The 19,588-nt window shown below is 49.9% G+C and overlaps 1 protein-coding gene across 2 annotated transcripts in view; it reads right to left on the bottom strand.

Moving 5' to 3' along the window:
- KIRREL3 (kirre like nephrin family adhesion molecule 3) overlaps positions 1-15,311 on the bottom strand; it is a 538,030-nt gene extending 522,719 nt beyond the window's left edge. Inside the window, exon 1 of one of the 2 annotated variants that reach the window (XM_040992686.1) lies at positions 14,867-15,311. In XM_040992686.1, the coding sequence (XP_040848620.1) occupies positions 14,867-14,921 (55 nt within the window). In that variant the 5' untranslated portion in view covers positions 14,922-15,311. The remainder of the gene's footprint in view (positions 1-14,866) is intronic. The other variant, XM_040992684.1, reaches the window with a different exon arrangement.
- Between the last annotated feature and the right edge of the window lie 4,277 nt (positions 15,312-19,588).

Below are 19,588 nucleotides of genomic sequence, written 5' to 3'. Positions count from 1 at the left end.
TCCTAAGAGTTTATTATAATGGAGCCACAATGTCTTCTTCACCAAGCCTCATTTACTAGATCGAACCTCAAGCAAGTGCAGTTTTTACCCAGTCTGTGTCATGGCTGGAATCAGCCACTGCTTTTTTTGTTTGGAATTTGTCTAGGCTCTGAACCTAAATCTTCCTTGTGCTCGACCACACTCCATGTGAATGTATTGGGTCTACTCTGCTGAGTGCTTTCTACATACACACGTGGGGACTTGGAGGAGAAGGGATAGAAAAACCACTGGGACGGGTTTGACACTTGTGTGGCCTTAGGCAGGTCATGTGATTCAGCTTGGACTCACTGTCTTCATTTCCTCAAGTGAGGATGGGAGTTTACCTGGGGAAGAAGGCCTGAATAGTTGTGTGAGTGTTCAAGAAACTATAAAATACTCCCCAAGTGCAAGCAGGTTAAATTATTATCACCTTTTCCCACAGGAGTACTTGGTGCTCATAGGTACTCCAGTTGCAGAAAACAATGAGCATGATAAGTAGAGCATATTCTCTGATAAAACACTTTCACAAGGAAGTAAGGGAAATGCCAGCTCAGGGAGGTAGAAGGGAGCTAGATTCTCTGGCACCGAATGTGCCGTCTGTGTAGCTGAAACACCGTCTATGCAATTATTTTTGCATCCTGTAATGACAAAGGCACTGCCCACACAGGTCATTAGGACCCAGCCCTGACCTTCTAGAAGTTTGCACTGTCGAAAGGAAGGCACGCAGGAAATAAGTCACTTAAATATACGGTGATGTGAAGCATAAGACATTCTAATAGACAGCTGAAGACAGAGAGAAGAAAAGCATTTGAATTAGCTGATGGCGGAAGTCAAAGAAATGCCACATTTGCTCTGTGGGACAGAGCAAGCTGAGTCCTTAGGTTAGAAATTCACCAGAGCAATCTGGGGAGAGAACATAGTGATGCCAGAGAGAAGAAAGACCAGAGGGGGCGGAACACATTCAGAGTGGCTCAACAGCCTGGTTTAGCTGGAGGGAAGGGGGTTTGTGGGGATGGGTGGAGAGGTACGCTCTGCTCCCACCTGACAGTCTGTATCTTGCAGGTGTAAGAGCAGCACCAGAGGAGCACAGGGCCGTGCAGCGGGTGGAGGCCTGCGTGCCTCCATGTCTGCCACGCTGTGCTGCGGTCATGGATAAGCCACTGAAGTGCATCACCAACGAGTGCGGACTTTGAAGCCTTCTTGTGTTTAAGGAGCGGACTCTCGTGTTTCACGGTTCTTTGTCTGGATCAAGGAACAGCCGAGACTGTGGCTTTTGAGCCCTCCGATCTCTGAGTCTTCCAGAGGTTACCCTGAGTGTCTCACACATCAGCTCGTTTGTCTGTCTGCTGTTAGCCTCCCTTCTTCCGGTCTGTATAGCACTGCTGGGGTCTCTCTGCCCTTCGTCTGCCATCCCTACACTATTTGGATACTTGAAGACATGTGCAGGACATAAAAAGCAGTCACTGCAGGGCTCGGGCTCGCTGTGAACCTGCCGCAGGTGCCCTTCTCTGGTCTCTCAGTCACTGGGCTCAACAGCTCATGTATTTCTCTTCCCTTTGGTGACTGTGGTTGAAGAAAAAGGCCCAGAGGCATGGTGATGAGAGCATCACTGTTCTGTGAATTGAAAAATAAAATGATAGTAGCAGTGAGCAGATCCCAGTTCACAGTGAAGTGAATATCAATGTCTGTGGTTGTATTGACCTTGAAGGTTTAAAAAATAAAAAAGAATTATTTGGGGGCTGTATGATGCTATACATCTAAATCTCTTTACTTTGCAAAGCAGAATATCTACATTCCATGGACACAGGCATCTCTGCTGTACAGTACTGACTTTCAAACCAGATTCTTGTTTTAAAGATTTATTTTACTCTTTTATTAGAAAGGCAGATATACAGAGAGAAGGAGAAACAGAGAGAATGATCCTCTGCTGGTTCACTCTCTAAGTGGCTGCGATGGTCAGAGCTGAGCTGATCTGAAGCCAGGAGCCAGGAGACTCCTCTGGGTCTCCCATGCGGATTCAGGGTCCCAAGGCTTCGGACCATCCTTGACTACTTTCTTGGGGCACAAAGCAGGAAGCTGGATGGGAGCTGGATTGCTTCTAAAATGCAAGTGTGAGAAAATTCACAGCATGATTAGCCTGTTCTGTGTTGAAAAAAACAAATCAAACAAACAAACAAACAAACAAAAAAACCCGATGGTCACTGGCAAAGCTACCACAGGGTTGGTTTTCTAAGTTCAAGACTTAGTGTGCTTCTTGCGTCCATTCTCACATTCTATGCAAGTCATCCTAACTCAGAAGCTCCCATGGTTCATTGTGAACCCTCTGGCAGTCAGACCCTTCCAGACTGAGCATCTACAGAGTTCACATGCACGTGAAGATGTTGTGTGTGAGTTGAGAGTGAAAGAGCAATGTCTTTCAAGTTCAGCACGAGCCTTGGAGCGAGCTGGGGGCTCCTGAAAGCGCAGGTTGCTGGGATGAATCCCAGAGTTCCTGATGCAGGAGGTCTGGGCTGGGACCCAAGAATGTGAGTTTTTGAACCATTTCTCAGCTGGCGCTGATTGAAGATCCATTGTGAGAGTGAGTCCATGAACTCAAAAACCCAGGAAACACACAAAGACCTTAGCCCTGCCTTGATAAGGAAACACCTCTCAAAAATGCACAAGTGAAGTCCTTGCTTAGGAGCTGAGAGACAGATTGGCCAACTAAAATTACTTTCCCATGAAAACTGAATGCAAAACTCCAATAGATTCCACAACTGAAGTCAACAACGCAACAAGACTAAGATCATGTAACTCCGAAAACACAATGGCACATATGCTTTCATCTTCCTGGGCATGAACTCAGTGGTATAGATTGATGTGGATTTTATAATACATGTTGCTGTTGAGAGAGACATACTGGGTTCTTATTATTGCAGCAGGAGAAAGGAAAGGAGAGGGAGCTTCTTGGGGTGCTTATTCCAGATGGTGAGCAGCTCCACGATTTTGTAAAGCAGAGAGATTCCTCTCTGTGAATACCTCTGCTTTGCTTTGGTGGAGACAAAATGCAAAGTAAAGCCCATGGCAGGAGCAAAGGGTATCCATGTGGATTTGGAGCCTGGGCAACGGCCAACAAAGCACTGCTGATTCAGTCCACGTGTTCCACCCAAGGGCTCAGACTGGAATAAGCAAGCAGGAGGTTGCCGTCTTCCACGCCGTGATCTATCTGCCTTGCATTTTCCCTCTGTATTCCTCTGATTCCGTATGAAGGAGCTTGGAGAACTTCAAAGAACTTTCATGTCTTGCTATTTTATCATAAGTTGCTATCTTAAACCAATATTACGATGTTCAGTGCGGCCTAGGCAGATGCATGCCATCTTCTGGAATGATTTCTGACACAAGGCAAGTTGTACCTGCTGAAGCCAAGGTGAGAATTACAGGCTGAGCGCCATTCACACTCTCTTATGTTCCAAGAGCCTTTTTGATTTCTCCCTGACGACCACTATTAATCATCTCAGAACCATGTAGTCTCCTGACATTTTTACTATTCTGTACTTGACAAAAAAGGAGGGTTTTGATGTCCTGGAACGCTTTTTTATGTAGAGGAGTTTCCGCTCTCCTAGCACACAGCTAACACCACGCTAACCTGTCCCTGAGCAGAATGAGGTTTACTCTATTTTTCTTTGCACAAATTCACAGAAGGAAAGTTAGGGTGGTGACGTGTTCTTGTTAAGAAATCGGCGTTTGGCTCTCACCATGTTAGGCCAAACTTGAATCCGTTTGTGGAAATGAATGGCAGGTGGTGGCCACAAGGAAAGCTCCTTAAATTTTAACTGAGCTTCTGTAGCAGGGAAAGTTTGCTTCCACTTGCAAATCAGTCCTTCTTCCCCAACCCTGCCAGTCAGGCTGGAGGAGGAGCAGGGTCTGGCTAGGTCGGACATCTGTGGGGGTACCTGTGCATCTGGACTTCTTCCTGACAGGGCACAAAAGCGTTGGCATCTGTACACAGCTGTCTCATTGGAGACCCTGTCACTTAACAGCTGAGGGACCCTCAGGTGTTGGACGATCTGTCTGGTCTTCAGTAGTTTTCATTGGCAAATGGGTAGGCCATTTGTCACCAGCTCTGCTTTATTGGATTGTGAGAATGACATAAAGGAACAGCATCGCAAAGGGCTTCACCACAGGCCTCGGGGGCATCTCCACCACAGGCACCTCCCACAGCCAGCCCCAAGTCAGCAATTACCAGACCTCCATACAAACAGAAACAGGATGAGGCCTGTGTGCCACAAGTTCATGCCAGGCTCTAATTCTTGCCTAATCTCATTGCTCCTCCCCCATCCAAATTCAGCTTTCTCCAAAGGAACATCAGTGGAGACTCTGTATGGGAGAGAAGAAAGGGGAAAAGGCTACTAAACCAGGGACCAGGAGGGCAGGTGCAATACATCACAGCCCTTGTCGCTACTGCATCACACCATGGAGTGAGCCCAGCCCCTAGGATTGTTTTTTTTTTTTTTAAACAAATTCTTAGATTATACAGCTCTACTTTTCTGATGTAGGCGCCACCTCAGACTTCTGATTGGAAATGAGACTTTGTAAACCTTATGCGAAAAGTTTTTCTTCTCTGACTGGAGGTGCTCCAAAAGTGCCCTGCCATTTGCCAGCAGAGCCGGCAGTCAAGCAGAGAGTGCAAGCCTGTCTCTTTGCAGTTTCTCTGCCTCTCCCCAGGAAGGGAAACTGTGGGAGGACCGAGTGGGGCAGCTGGCTGCTCCCCTTGCACCGGAGAAAGCAGCAAGGTGCTCTGATGGGATGTCATAGGCACCTTCTGGAAGAGCCACTGGCATCCAAGACCTAACGAAAGGTCACTTCATGTCCGATGACTTTTGGCAGCACACACTGCCGGTTCTGCCAGCCAGTCAGGCCACACAGGCACGGCAAAGGAATGCACAGCGTGGTGGTGACCCATCACTTCCATCATCCTCGTTCTACTCTCTCAGTTGTACTTGGAATTCTCAAAGGATGACTACAGGGAGCTCTAAGGAGAGAGAGGAAGATCCAAGCATTGATGGGTCCCTGGACCACCAGGGCTGTTCTGCTGTATTTTCTACACTGGGAACAGAATCTACTTCTGCACGTGCCCTCAGTATGCGCTGGCCTCGCCGGCAAGGTTGCATTTTCAAGCAGCCATGGCTTACGGTGGTGCTTTTCTAATGGTGCCACTAGAAATGAGTATCTCCTTACAGAGGTGCAAACAGAGAAGTGTTTTGACAGCCTGCCCGGAGACGAGCAATACTGCAGCCCCATTTTAGCACCTGTTTGTTTAGCTTCTTCAGCAATGGAGGGAAGGTCAGTTCAGCTGTAACACTGGTTTCTGATGGAGGGTGAAAGTGGAGGTGGGTGCAGGTTCAGCACGGGAAGGCTGTGGGGAAGCAGCAGGGGGCTGTCCTGGGGAGGACCCATATGCAGCAACCCCTCCCCCTTCATCTTGGATGAACTTCAGCCCACTTGGAAGCCGCACTGAGCTGAAGTTCTCACCATCTTTGTGTAGCTCTTAGCTCCGGTGAGCATTTTTAATCACGTACATGTTAGCCCTCACATCCACACAACCAGGAGGGCAACCCAGTCTGTCCTGGGAGAGCTAGTTCCTACTAAGACGACGCCCTTATTCCTCCATGCCCACCCCCTACCCCTCTTTTCCTTTTCCTGATCCCTGCATCCCACCGGGCTTCACACTGATCTGCAGCTCCCAGCAGCAGGCTTCTTCCTCCAGCCCAGGGCTGCGCTCACCCAGGGCTTTGCAAGCGCTGCTGCTGCCACCATCAGGCTAATTTAGGAATGGCAGTTTTCGCGGGGCTTCAGATCCCAGCACGTGCCTCGCTCCGCAGCAGGTACTGCTTGCCACTCAAGGGAATCAGTTGGGTCTTCAGCTCCTGGAAGCAATGCAAACCCCTGAGGAGGTGGGGTGGGATGCCAGCGTTTTCAAGCAAGGTGCAGAAGGGGCCGGGTGTATAGGAAACACAGACTCCAGAGAGTTAATCGGTGGTTTATCTTTCTTCACCTTGGGGCCGGTGTGAAAGTCCCACTTTGCGCGCTGCATCCAGATGGAGGCTGTAAGTTTCCATCCCTGTGTGCTTGAGCCTACCTGCCTCAGCGTCACTCTGAAACTGTCATAGCTCCCAGCATCGCCAAGGGTGACAGGAGGACTGTCACACTGCATCCGACTGGAGTCACCTGTGACACCTGCACATGAATGATGGAAACGGGCACTGACGTGCATGAAAGCACAGAAGGGCACGGTGGCTTCTTGCTGGAGCTGAGAGTGCATGGCTTGCCAAAGGGCATTATTCTTGGCAGTGACCTGGGCAACCCAGTGGGCATTCCAGGCCTTCCTCAGAGAGAAGCAACTCCTCACTGGGCGAGACTACACTTTAAATAGTCCAAGTCCTTGCCTCTGCCTCCTGGGGTCCCCCCCCCCCAGTATCTTGTCACAGGCACTGCTTTCTACTCCTTTCATTATTTCTAGTTTCATCACAATATGCCAGCAGTTACTCACAGCCTTCTATGTGTCCCATAACGTGATACCAGAGGCAATATCAAATGGGTATTTTAGTCAACCGATTAAGGAAGATCTCTGCACTTTTTGCTTTCTTGTTCTCTCTCTCTCTTTCAGGCTGGGGAATGGGGTGAGGGAAAAGGGATTGGTCACAATAGGGGCCACCCCTGCGGTCCCCTTCAACCTGACAGGGTGGCTGGACACTGCTGATTCTCGCCAATTGTGACAACGTAGCTCCTCCCAGGACACAGCTATGAGCTCCTGCAGTTTTAATGCTGATGGCCTGGAGAACTGAGAACACCAACGCCTTGGAAAACATCAAGAACTTGAAGAAGTGAGCCAGGCTGGCTGTGTTGTGGAAAGTGACACGCAATCCTGGGCAGCTCTCATTGTTATCATGGTGATGAAGCGAGACAGTGCCTGCAAGAGCCTCTCTGAAGCCTCTGAAAGCTTATGCAAACGCTAATTATGGCCACAGTCATCACAGTAAGAAGATAATTACTGTCACTACCACCAACAATAAGACAACAACTGTAAGAATTTGCTAGGTATCTATAAGAAAAAAATGTGCTGGCAAAAATCCCTCGAACTCCTCATCCACCTTTATCCAAAATAAAGAGTTTGTTGCTAAGAGATAGATAATAATCAGAGAATCTTAGAGTTGCAGAGAATTGGGATGAAATCTAATGTAGTCTCTAACCCATTTCTTAGGAATTGACTCCAGATGGCCTAGATTCTACTCTTTGCCGAACATGAGCAGCAATAGGAAACTGTCCCATGAGCCGACCGTAGACCCAGACTTAGATTTCCACAGTCTTGAGAATGTCACTGTCTATTTCTTGCAGAGCGCTTGAGGGTTTTGCTTCCCCACTGAGCTTGTCTTGCCAGCCCTCACCAATTCCTGAAGGGAACAGCCCACAGGGATGGCTCTAGTGACATGCTCTACTCTTGAATGGAAGCTAGCTTAGTGCTGGATCCTTTTAACACATTTGTAACATCTCAGGAGAATCATCTGACTTGTAACTTTGTTTCCCCCAAAGCTAACAGAGCTCAGCTTCCTCAGGAGAGCAGGCGTACCTGTCTGCCCTTCAGGCTCATCGATCATCCTCAATGGCACAATACGAGGAGTTTTCAGAAACTGGCAAAGTCCATTCTTTAATGTGTCCTGCTGGCCTGGGGTCCAGCGTGCACTCAGGGATCCCTGCATTTGGTCCCTGCCTACTCAATATTCATGCGCATCTGTCTTTTGACTTTCCTTCTCCACCTTCCCTCTGGAAGACAGACTGCTAAGGTGGGTTCCAAACTCCTCTCTTACTCTCTTTCATCCCTTTATTGACCAGCTAAGAAACAAAGATGAACCAGAAAGAGCAAGTATATTCTCATTCTGTTCTACTAGTTTTAAACCCCTTATGAAACACAGAAAATATTGAGAACACACAATAGCATGTCGATACTAAAGTCCACTATATACAGAGGACCCATGCTTTCAAAATATTGACTAACTTCTATCACCTCATCCTGCAAATGTGCCACATGCTGTTCATGGCTATTTGCAAGCTAGTCCCTCTCCACCCAGGCATCCTCTTCCTCTCCCCTAACACACCAAGATTCTACCCATCACATTATCCCCTGCCTTTGACCATACCACTTTTCTGTTCTGCCTTCTATGTTTATATGGAGGATTCTTCAGTATCATTTAAATTGAAACAGAAAGCTCCCCTCCTCCAGGCAACCTTCCGTGATACCTTTGGCTATAGTGGCTGCTATTGGAAGGCACTGACAGTTGTGAGCCCATCATACTGTTAGTGTGAACTGCAGTGTCTGCTCCCCAGTCAACCTGACTGCAGATATGCGGTCTCAGACATCCTTGACTCAGAACTCCTGGCACAGTGCCTACCTGCTGCCATGAGTTCTAGCCAAGTGGCGGAGGGCTGGACTCCAGTGTCAACAGATGCCATTTGATTACAAAGGAAGAAGCAAGAGATTTGGCCCAAGCAGCCCCCAGTAGAGCCACTGGGGAAAAGTATGGCATGATAAAAGGTGACATGTGTTTTGCTGAAATTCCCAGCATCAGCTTCCAAGTTCCCATCTTGCAGGAATAATTGGAAAAAGTTGGAACATGCAACAACTGTCCAGTACATACAGTGCAAGGGAAGGCACCATGGAGATAATCCACGCTGAAGTGCTCACATCATGTTGAATGCAGACACATGTGATATTGCTGTGGCTTTAATTTAACAACCAGCCTTGACTAGGAGGACACAAGCAACGGAAGGAAGATTGAGATGACAGTATAGTTTCCATTGGAGAAAATGAATTTACTCTACATTCTGGAGCCTCCAGGGCACTTTAGCAACAAGTGGTGTGTGTAAGGGAGCGGGGGAGGGCAAGCAGCCAGGGAAAAAGCTCTAGGCTGCTGAGGACAACCTCCCCCAAGAATGTAGCTACCTTTGCCACATCCCCACTACGTCCTTGGTGGCCATGACTTCCAGGGAGGAGGTGGACAACTGCCCCGCTTCCACTCTCCACAGCCAAATGGATTGGTCCCGGGAGAACTGTGGGAGGAGCAGGGTTCAGCCTGCTCCAGACCTCCAACTTGTTACCAAATGTACCCCTGGGGAGGCTGACATTTATTTAATCCTCATAGTGGTGTTGACTTCGTATTCATCGAAACATTGTGTGCTTACAGGAGTCACTTGTTTCCAAGCAGCTTATGCTAAATTGCAGTGATATAAAGAAAACACTTATCCAATATTGACATTTACTGACTTCTAGAAAAATACAGTCAGGATCTTCATTTTTAGCACTGGAGAAGGTGACGGGGAACGGCATCATGTTTGATCCCTAGCTCCTTCAATGGGTTAGAACTAGAAAATGAATGAAAATTGATGTTACATGCAGGGCGAGGGCATGGCCAAGACTCCTGACCTCCTAGTGATCCTGGACTGTGCAGTGCCGGTTGGTTATGAGGGAGGGAAAGACTAAAGCCCTACCATGCTTTAGCAGAAAGCAGGGCATAGCATCCTTTGTCTGGTGATGTATAAAGATTTATATTCTTGCTTGACATGCACACTTACGTGGGTACATCCTGTCTTTCCCCTGGGAAAAGGATAATGGCCTGTGATGGTGCGGTCCTGCGTCTCAGTGCAGGCGATGCTCTTATCCTCCTCCCACTCATCCGGAAGGTCACGCCAAGCTGTTAACACACAGGCCAAGATGCTGGTTGGCTTTGCTCCTCACTCCCGTGTGGACGGTCCTGATAGCACAGGACTGAGGGAGGGGACAACCAGTAGCTAGGGCAGCAACTCCAGCAGCACTCTACTGCTGTCCCTGGGCCTAGAGGGTAAGGACTGGGGCCTGAGCTGCTGTGCTGCAAGTACTGCTGAAGTCAGGATTGCTGTGGCCGTGATAGCCCAAAAGTGGATTTCAGTCTGCTCCTTAGTTTACCTGACTTCTTGCCTGCCAAATCGCCACAGGACAAGTCCACGGCCTCTGCTTCTTGACTGACCCCAGCAGAAGTCATGTCAACATCTTACAAGGCCAAGGACTGACTGTAGCTAAAAAGCACCCCAGACTGCATCAAGATCCTAAAACAAGTGCTTTGGTCCCCTCCTGCTTCCTGGTCCTCCAACATGAGCAATTTTCTGTTCCTCATTCACGTTTCCAAAACAGTTTATCTTTTTTATCTCCTTGGAAGACAAGTACTCTGCAAATCAAAGGTATCATTAGTATTGTTATTATTTTGCCATTGAAATCTCTTGAATTCATTCTGGATTATTCATGTGCTTTTTTTGGGGCTGCAATACAATGCTGCTAAGTCACCCCCACTGGGCTGAACAAAAAGAAAAATTGCATCTTCAAGCCTAATCCCCTGCTCTCTACCCCATCTCCTGCTGGTCCTGGCTTCCACCAACACAGGCACCCACCAAGCAGGGCTGCTCCCTGGTTCCCTGCCTCCATCAGCACTGCTATGCTCAAGCCAGATCCTCCTTTGTGCACCCAAGAGGGGGCCCCATGGTGTCCTCTTAGTGCAATGTGAGGGCGTCCACCCCACCCCATCTTCAATGGGTCTGGCAGGCAACTAAGGGCTCCCCTCCAGGCAGCAGACACTGCAACCACCCCGCAGTTGACAAGCCTGTCTCTGTTCCTCACCACAATCATATGGGAGGTTCCTTAAAGAAGTGGTTCCACACCCTTGGCAGCTGCGCCTTGGCCTTCCTGGACAAAAGCTCCTTTAGATAAGATGTCATACCACTTGCCGAGACAGGAAGAGCCACACTTAATTCTTGCCTTATCTTCTTCTATATGATATTCCTGGGTAAGGAAAAATATTTCCAAAGTTGCTGTTGATTCCCAGTTCCTTTCTCTGATGCCTTCTCTACCTGGACCCCTATGGTCCTCTACCTCCAGTCTTTAGTGCACTCCCTTGAGATCAAGCTCTTTTCACAAGCCCCCTCCCATCTCTAAGACAGTTCCTGGAAAATCTAAGGTTTCTGCAGAGCTTCTTCCCATTCCAGGCTTCTTGACATCTTATGGCTTCCTGCACCTGCTCACTCTGTTTTTGTCCCCCTGCCTGCTTGGTGCTTTTCCGTCCTCTCAGAAATTCAAGTCACAAAGAACCTCTGCCCTCTGATGGCCACCTGACAACTTCTTTGGGTGTTTCCTGCCAGTTAAGAGAGCAGACGAGTCACTTAGATTCTTCCCAAGAGGGAGACAACATCTGAGCTCAGATAAATGCAAATTTTCCCTTTTACCCCAACATAGTCAGAGCAGCACGGTACACATGCAAAGCCAACAGGACCTCTGGGTTTGCTGGAATTGGAGCCTACAGAAACCCATAGCCCCTAGGCAGGGCAGGATGCTGTGTGGATGCCAGAGCTAAAGGCTTGACAGAGGGAAAGAGGACATCTAGCACAGAGCCCTAGAAGTGCACAGCACCACATTTGTACCATTGCATGTTCCCCAAGCTTTCCTAGCACTTAAGATCTGTGGGAGGCAGGGAGTCTTCAACCCTGCGAACACACTGCTCCTTTAAAGCTAAGTAAGGTGTAAGCAGGCTGGCTGGGGCAGAGCTTGAGAGAGGGCATGGAAGGAAATAGTTGTGGGTGAACTGAAAAGATAAAGGGGAAAAAATATAGCAAGTTCTAAGTTTGTGGATGACAAGAGAATCGATTCTTTTTCACCCAGGGGCAGAACATGTCTTTTCTCTGCAGGAGGCAAATTGTGCTGTGACATTATCCCGCTCGGTAAAAAGCACGACCATGGTGACAGCCAAGGGAAGAGGCAGCCCCAGTCAGAGAGCAGCCCGCCAACATCACACACCGTTGGCTCTCTATTTCCTTGTGGGGATCTGGTCCCATGCATGTTGTCAGGGGTGGAAACATAAGGGTGTCACTTAGCCTTTCTACTGCCACCTTCACAAAGATAAAGAAACATTTGAACTCAATCTACATGAAAAGCTCAAACTTTAAAAGAATAGGGCCATGGCATATTACTGACATTAATTATACATTAATTTCTGCTCCTCTGTCTCAAGAGTTATGAAGAAAGTAAAGATGAATACATATTCAACAAATCATGAAAGAAAGGAGAGTTGGAAATGACTTAAACAGCTCACCTGTAGTTTTATCTTTTTGGCCAATAAAGTACCCAGAGCAATGTGTGCAGCATTCTTTGGCACAGGGACACTAAAGCACATGGAACAGCCAGCTTGGGAATTGTGTTCCCCAAAACTCTATAAAGGGTATGTAGGTTCCCATGGTGGAAGGCACTGGAGAGCAGATGGCAGTGCCACCAGAGTGCCACAGGAGGTCCAGAGAAGACATGTGGGGAGAGGGCAGTCTGGACTGAAGCACTCGGGATACTGCTTTTCTGTGAGGACAGGGCCACCTTTGAGTCTCCACATATTTCCCTGGAACAGCATTCCTGGCATGCAGCAGGGGCCAGGCAAATGGTTCAATGGTGGATTGCCAGGCGAAGTTGCAGCCTCCATCCTCAGCAAGAAGGGTCATAGTAGGGTTCCCTGGAGCCATGTGGGCTTGCTCTTTCATGGCCTGTTAGAAGTGGATTATAGCATCTAATAACCCGACTATGGTACTCAATGCCTGGTAGGTGTGGGGTGTGGTATAAAAGCCTGGGGTATGCAAGAGGATTCACAATACTCAAAACCACATCCACATCAACAACAAAGGTCAATGGATCAGGTCCAGAGGTCTCCGTATCACACTGGCATAAAGTCCTCAAACGCCTTCCTACCGTACCCAGACAACCTGTCTCATCTTGTCTATTCAAGAGACTGACAACAACCAGGGATGGAAAGACTCCTTATTAGTTGCATCTGCTCTGGCCTCCTGGTTTTTCTGGAGACCTGTTTAGGAGAGCTGTGGATTATGTGTTTATCATTTGACGGGGTGGGCAATGCTGGTCCAGCTGAGAACACTCAGGAATAAGAAGGCACTCTGTAATGCATGTTGCTGTGGTTTCTTCCTCGGGGCTAAGGGTAGACAGAGCAGGGCATTTAACCTCCATAGGTGAATCTTTAAAAATTCATACGAGGCAGTCAAGAAGTAGCTGCGTACAGAGACAGGAACAAGCCTGAATAGAAGATGCACAGTGTAATGGCTCAGACAGCTAGGGAGCACTTATACACCTATTATGCCAATCCAGAGAAGAATCACAGATCAAGCTTTTAAAAACACAAAAGACTGATTAAATTTGTGCACTGGTCCCATGCAAATGTGTATCTGTGTGTGGGCAGAGGGTTGGATTGGAAAATTCCCTCCATATCTCAGAGATTTTGAATGCAACTTCGGAGGGCATTCGTAAGAGGCACAGAAGTGAGTGTGCGTGTGTGGTTGTGTGTGCCCACAAGCAAGCACACCACACATACACACACACGGGAAAGAGGACAACCTTGCAAAGTGGTAATGTAATCGCACCTACCTATATCACAGTCCTGAGATAGTTCTTATTCATTCAGTCTGAAAACTCTGGGCAAGGCAATTTGTCTTCCTGCTGCCGTAAGGAGCCCCAGTGAGACATATACAACATGTGAATACGTAAGTGTGAGTGCATGCTGTAAGTTAACACAGACACAGTAGACACAGACCTAGTTTTGGGGCGGGGGAGAGTAAGGTGCTCAGGTTCAGCCAGGAGACTCATAAGCCAAGTTTGGGCTGCACAGACAAGGAACAATCTGCAGTGACCACAAGTACCAATGGAAGAGCCGAGACAGCAGGCGGGTTTCATTTACAGGTGGCTGTTCCCTGATGGGGGCAGGGCTGGAGGGGTAGACGCATGCTTTAGCTTGGAGAAGCCAGCCACCCGTGACGGTGCTCTTCTTTCCTCAAAACTTTTACCCTTCATTTAATCAACAGATGGACATGCTCTGTTGTGGATTTTTCTGCAAATCTTGCCCCTCTGAGAGCCAGGCTGGCCAGCACAAATGCTGCCTCTGATGACAGAGGCAGCCTTGGCAATGCCCAAGGAGTAGGAAAGGGTTGATTTCCTTGTCCCCTGCAGGCTCAGTTCCACAGGTGACTTGGAACACCTTGTACTAAGTCGACACTCACCATCTCTCTCCCAAATCCTCTCCCTGCCTCAGACCCAACCGCCTTCCCCTCCAGGACTACCAGTCCCGAGGAAGCCCAGAGCAGGGCAAAGTTCTTTCCAGAGAGTCCACCTGGTTCCCTGCTCCTGCCATGCTGATAGCAACAAGCTGCAGCAGGGTAACCCTTCCATGCCTCAGCCTGCATCCACTGTGCGGGCTTCAGGACCCAGCCTTCAACGGGAGGACCTTCAATGAAACCAGAGGCAACCTCCTCCCAGCAGTTGCGAATTACCCATCATGGTACCTTCCATGATTTCAGCCCGTTAAGCAACTGTGGCAACGGCACCGGTCGCCTGCCGATACGCTCATACAAGCCAGACCTTGCTCCAGCAGAAACACCCACCTAAACAAAGCTCCCCTTCCCGGTGGGCTGAAGGAGAGGGGGCATCCAGAAGTTCAGGGAAGCACAGCCATAGACATAGACATACGCCTTAATTAACATACCGGGAGCATAAAGAACTGATTTGCATTGGAGAGTTTGAGCTGGAGGTTGACAAGTGAGAGAGGGAACCGGACCCCCTCCCCGGCCGGCCCCTTGGCTTGCAAAGGGAAAACACACAGTACCATTTTGTTGCATTTGCCCAGGCAGAGAGAGGCGCATCAACCAGTCCGAGTTTCCGAAGCCAGCCCACATTCCTACCCGCAGCCTCCCGCGCCCTGACAACCCAGCCCACTTTCTCCAACTCCAGCAGTGTCGGGCTCCTTCCTACCTTGGCTGAAAAGGAAGAAGCAGACGAAGAGCAGGTCGAGCTGTGAAGGTCTCATTCCTCAGCGCAGCCCGGGGAGCCGGCGGGGCAACTTGGGTGTGCGGTTAAGTTGCTCTTCCTCCGCGGCTCGCTGTGCCGGGGCTCAGCCTGTGCGTGGTCCTCTCCAGGGTTCGCGCCCGAGACCATCCGTCTGTCCGGCGCTCCTTCCCTCGCGCGGCGGCGGTGGCGGCGGGCTCTGGGCGCCTCCGGGAGCCTGCCGCCGGCCGAGACGAACTGCCTGCTGCTTCTAGCAGCCGCGGGAAGCCGGGATCCTCAGCGACGTCCCCACTCGCAGCAGATCCATTCTCTGGCTCTTGGCATCCCAGGCACACTGCTTCCTCCGGCGGGCTCCTCCCACTTGCCGAGCGAGCGAGCGAGTGACGAGTGACAGAAGGGCTCCTTTCACTGAGGCTGGGGCGGGGGAAGAGGGAGGGGAAACAGGTCATAATTAAAGAGGAAACACTTGGAAAAGGAGATCTATGCCACACGAAAGGCTGGCGGCGGGGGTTGCAAAGCTGTCCTTTCTTTCTTTCCCCTAAATTGGGGGAAATTTAGCTTTAGTCACCATTGTTGGTCAAAACACATCTTGAGCACGGAGCGGAGCTGTGACTTTCTGACCACACGATGTAATGTTGTCTAACGGGAGTGAAGTTAAGGGAGATGGGATGCATGCACATGCGTTAAGATATGCACAAGGGATTGGAGACCGGGCTGGAAGGAAACTAGGAAGAAGCTGGGGGAGAGGGGTATGCATCTTCCTCTAGGACGAACTAGGCTGGTGCTGGAGAGGAGCTAAACATGCTTTGCATTTCTGACACTTTGGGAGGGTGGGTAGTAATACCCCCCTCCTAATATAGGAATCTCGGTTTGCTGTGCAGTGCTCCTGGAAGACAAAATGCAGGAACTGGTGGGGGGCAAAATGAGATTTAAGACACATATCCATTTCTGATTATTATCCTGGTTTGTGCATTTCCTAACAAGGACAGGGGAACAGCCTGCCCTTCCACTGGAAGCCTGCCCTCTAATGAGCACCCCATCACTCTGAGAGTGGCTCCTCTTCAAGAGGTACTGGGAGTCCAATTGCGAAGGAGAGGTCAAGGTCATAAGCAAATGCCTCCTAAGAACTTCTACATGTCATGCAATCCACACTGCAAGCAAATTGCCTTTCCTTAGGACATCAACACGGATTGATCCAAGTCTGTTTACCTGATAGACACTTGGGCATGCATGGTACACAAGGGCTGTAGGAGCAAGCAGACTGTGCCTTCCTGAGCGCAGACCCTAATTAGTGTGGAAGCAGAGCATCCACACGGGGCAGCAGCTATGAGCACCTCACAAACAACACACCCAAATAGGCAATGCTTACATAGAGTAAACACAGGGGCGCAGAAAGTGAGGAGAATGAAAGCTGCTCTTCACGGGGTTCACTGGCAAAACTCCTCAACCTTTCCTCCGTTCACATGACCACGTGGCATCTCCTCTCTAAGTATGGTATATTTGGGTGTGTATGTGTGTGTGTGGGGGGGAGCTCAGCTAGCTGCAAGGCACTTTCCAACTCCAAGTTTCCTTGCCAATATTAACTTAAAACAAAAACAAAACCCTCCTCCCTTGATATTCTTGAGCTAGAGGGAAGGAGGCTGGGGCAGTGTGTGCCCTGCAGGGAGCTGACACCTGGTAGCTGACCTGGTAGTCTGAGATTCTACAAATTAGTAGGTATTTGCTCTGTGGACTTCGTTATTCTGAACCTAATAGTTTGCTTAACAGCATCCTTTACAGGCTGTTAAACATATCAAAGGGAGATGGGTAAGCGAGCTTGGGGTGGTGTATGGGGGCGGGGGGGGGGGAGGAAGAAGTGCTGAGTGGCACAAACCAAGAGAACCCATCAGCTAAATTAACAAGCAAGGTAGAGTTGCAGAGAGCAGCCCAGCCTTAGTCCATTAACTTGGTATAACAGACAATGTAATGAGCCAGAAGAGGCAAATCACAAATGCTCACAAAAGATGAATGATATTGTAAACAACATATGCCAAATAACATATTAAGACTGAAAATATGTTACGTATGGCGGCTGCAATGTTGGTGGTAGCTTTCCACAAAACTGACAGGAGTGGGGAGAAATTTCAGTCTGGTTACCATTACCAAGGCCAAACCTCGTAGGGAATAAGACTAATATAAGACTGTAGATGGCACCTTACCGACCAACATTTGATGTTTTAACTAAAGATTTATCCTTTAAGCTGTTGTTTAATTTTGATGGCTAATTCCCAAATGGCCCAGGGCCCAGATTTGCTTAATTCAGCTCCCAAGGGAAGTCTTACAAAGCCAGGGTCGCCAAGTCGGCGAGCTGTGCAGCGCAGTTAATCAGGCACGCCTAAGGGCTTGTGCACACCTGCTCACACTCTCGGGGTTCAGGATGTGAGGAAGGCTGAGGGGCTGGGAAGAGGCAGCGGGAATCCGAGCTTGAGAGCGCCTGTTTGCGCTCCCGCAATGGTTCCCAGACTGGCCTTAAGAGCTTCCAACCCCTCAACTGGTCCCAACCTCTATTTGCAACCCTGCAACCTCCACACAGCAGAGTTCCTCTTTCTGTCCCGCCCCCCCCCCCCCCCGCTCCCCCGCCCCAATCTCGGGTCTCCGGCAGGAAAAAAAAAAAAAAAAAAGAAAAAGCTTGCATTAAGTAATGCACTGCTCGCCTTGCTTCTAAAAGAACGAGGAGTCATTTCAGCCCCCGTACAGGAAAACCCACGGCAATCTTAGGCAGCGACCACGTGGGGAAGAGAACCTGAGCGGTACCTGCACGGCCCACGTCCGGTCCGGCTCTGGCGCCAGCCCCGAGGGCGGCCTCGCCATCTCTGCCGAGCCAGCCGCCAGCCTCACCTCCTCCGGGGGTTCGGTAAACCTCCTGGCGCTGCAAGGTGGCCTGCGCGCTGCTCGCTTTCGGGGAGGGAAAAGAAGGGGGCGAAGAGCTGACGGCTCCACCTGATGGAGAAGCACCGAGCGTCCCCAGACCTCGCAGCGCTCAGCACAGCCAGGCCAGGCGGAAAGCCACCGCCGCCCTGGCCAGAACGCTCCGTGTCTCGGGGAGACGCGAGTGGACCAGCTGGTCTCTGGGCACAGCCGGCGGAGGTGGCGACCCTGAGGAGACAGCAGAAAACCAACAACTTGGGAAGTCGCCCCAGTTCTGGTTTCCTGCCCATCCAGGCTCCCGGACTCTGCTGCACCCACCGTGCAAGCCAGGGTCCCTCACCAGCAGGTGGCATCCTCCTCGGTGTTTCTCCTCCTGGCGTGGAGCCCAGGAGGCCAAATTCCCCTCTCCAGGCCCTTCACGCTAAGGTGTCCTTTTGCCCATCCCGCTCCCTACATTCCCTATCCCCATCGGATCTAGGCAGGCTGATAATCAGAGCTGGATCGCGGGGGAGCTGCGCGGATCCCGCAGCGAATGAGGATTGGTTCCAGATCCTGCTACTTGCTGGCCAGGAAGTTTCAGAAGACCAAAGCTCCACAGGACAGTTTCCAAGACCTGCTCTCGGGACAGCAAGCGACTGGCCAGGGTTTTCTTAGTGTGGGGCTGGGAGTGAGGCACTGGGTTCCAATGAGTGAGTAAGAGGAGCTTCTGTTAGACTGATGATCCAGCATCCATCCCTGCAGCCACGTGGCACATCACCTTCCCAAGGGACTGTCTGTGGCTGTCAATCCAAAGTATTCCCTAGGGCTGGTGCAAAGGCAGGCTGGGGCTATTTAAACACATGTGGGATGAAGACATGGGGGGGGGGGTCTTCTTTTGAGAGAGTTGGCCCTCCTCTTTGGGGAGGGAAATGCACAAGTTCATATAATGAAACATTTCGTTGGCTCAGTAAGTTTACATTGCCCTTGAAGTCGTCAGTTGGGGATCTTGCCTTCTGGTTGGTTCCTTCTTGGAGGGCTTGCCTGAGCCTGGGAAGGTGTAGACAGGGCTGAGATGCGGGTGCAGCCCCCACTCCAACCCAGCCTGGTGCTTCTGCAGCCTGCCCCTCCCCTTTCCCTCTGCTCCTGCTGAGCTGCTGGGGCATCTTCTCTCAGTGCTCAGGAGACACCATTAACCGGGGAGGGGTGGGATGGAGAGAGAGTGGCTCCCTCATGAGACAGGTCATCATCCCGAGCAGAGAACTTGCTGTTAATACCTCTTCACCAGCTTCATTGCACAGATACATTATAAACCACATTCTCTTTTTGCTTTGCACGCATCCTGCCAGTACTGGGTAAAAACCATCTTGTCTGGGGGATTTAACACATTTTGAACAAGCCTCAGCTGGGAGTTCAGACTCACCTGATTCTCTAGGCCTGAGCAAGTTAATCAGGACTGGCAGCAAAAACCTATGTCCAGAGACCAAGTAGTGTTCAGAGGTCCCTGCTGGGTGGCAGCTGTTCTGACCTGTGCTGTGACAATTATATAGCTAGTTTCTGTGTTTTGTTTTACTGACCCTGATTTTTTGGCCCATGCCTGTGTAGGTGAGTTACCAGATCTTCACCCCTGTGCATGGAAACTGGTCCTTCCATTGGAGAAGGAAAGGGCCTAAAGGACCACTACTGGGAAGCAGTCTCCAAAGGGCAGGGCGTCTGCCTCATGCATTCATCCATGCCTAGGACCAGTTGACAGGGTAATAGTGGGTCTGAGCATGGTCACTGCTAATTGTTGCCACCAATTCACGA

Source organism: Ochotona curzoniae, unplaced genomic scaffold (genome assembly GCF_017591425.1).
Source record: "Ochotona curzoniae isolate NIBS_2020 unplaced genomic scaffold, NIBS_Ocur_1.0 contig_832, whole genome shotgun sequence".
NCBI classification, from domain to species: Eukaryota; Metazoa; Chordata; class Mammalia; order Lagomorpha; family Ochotonidae; genus Ochotona; species Ochotona curzoniae.
The sequence above is the reverse complement of the archived record's forward strand: the minus strand, read 5'-3'. Positions and strand labels throughout refer to the sequence as shown.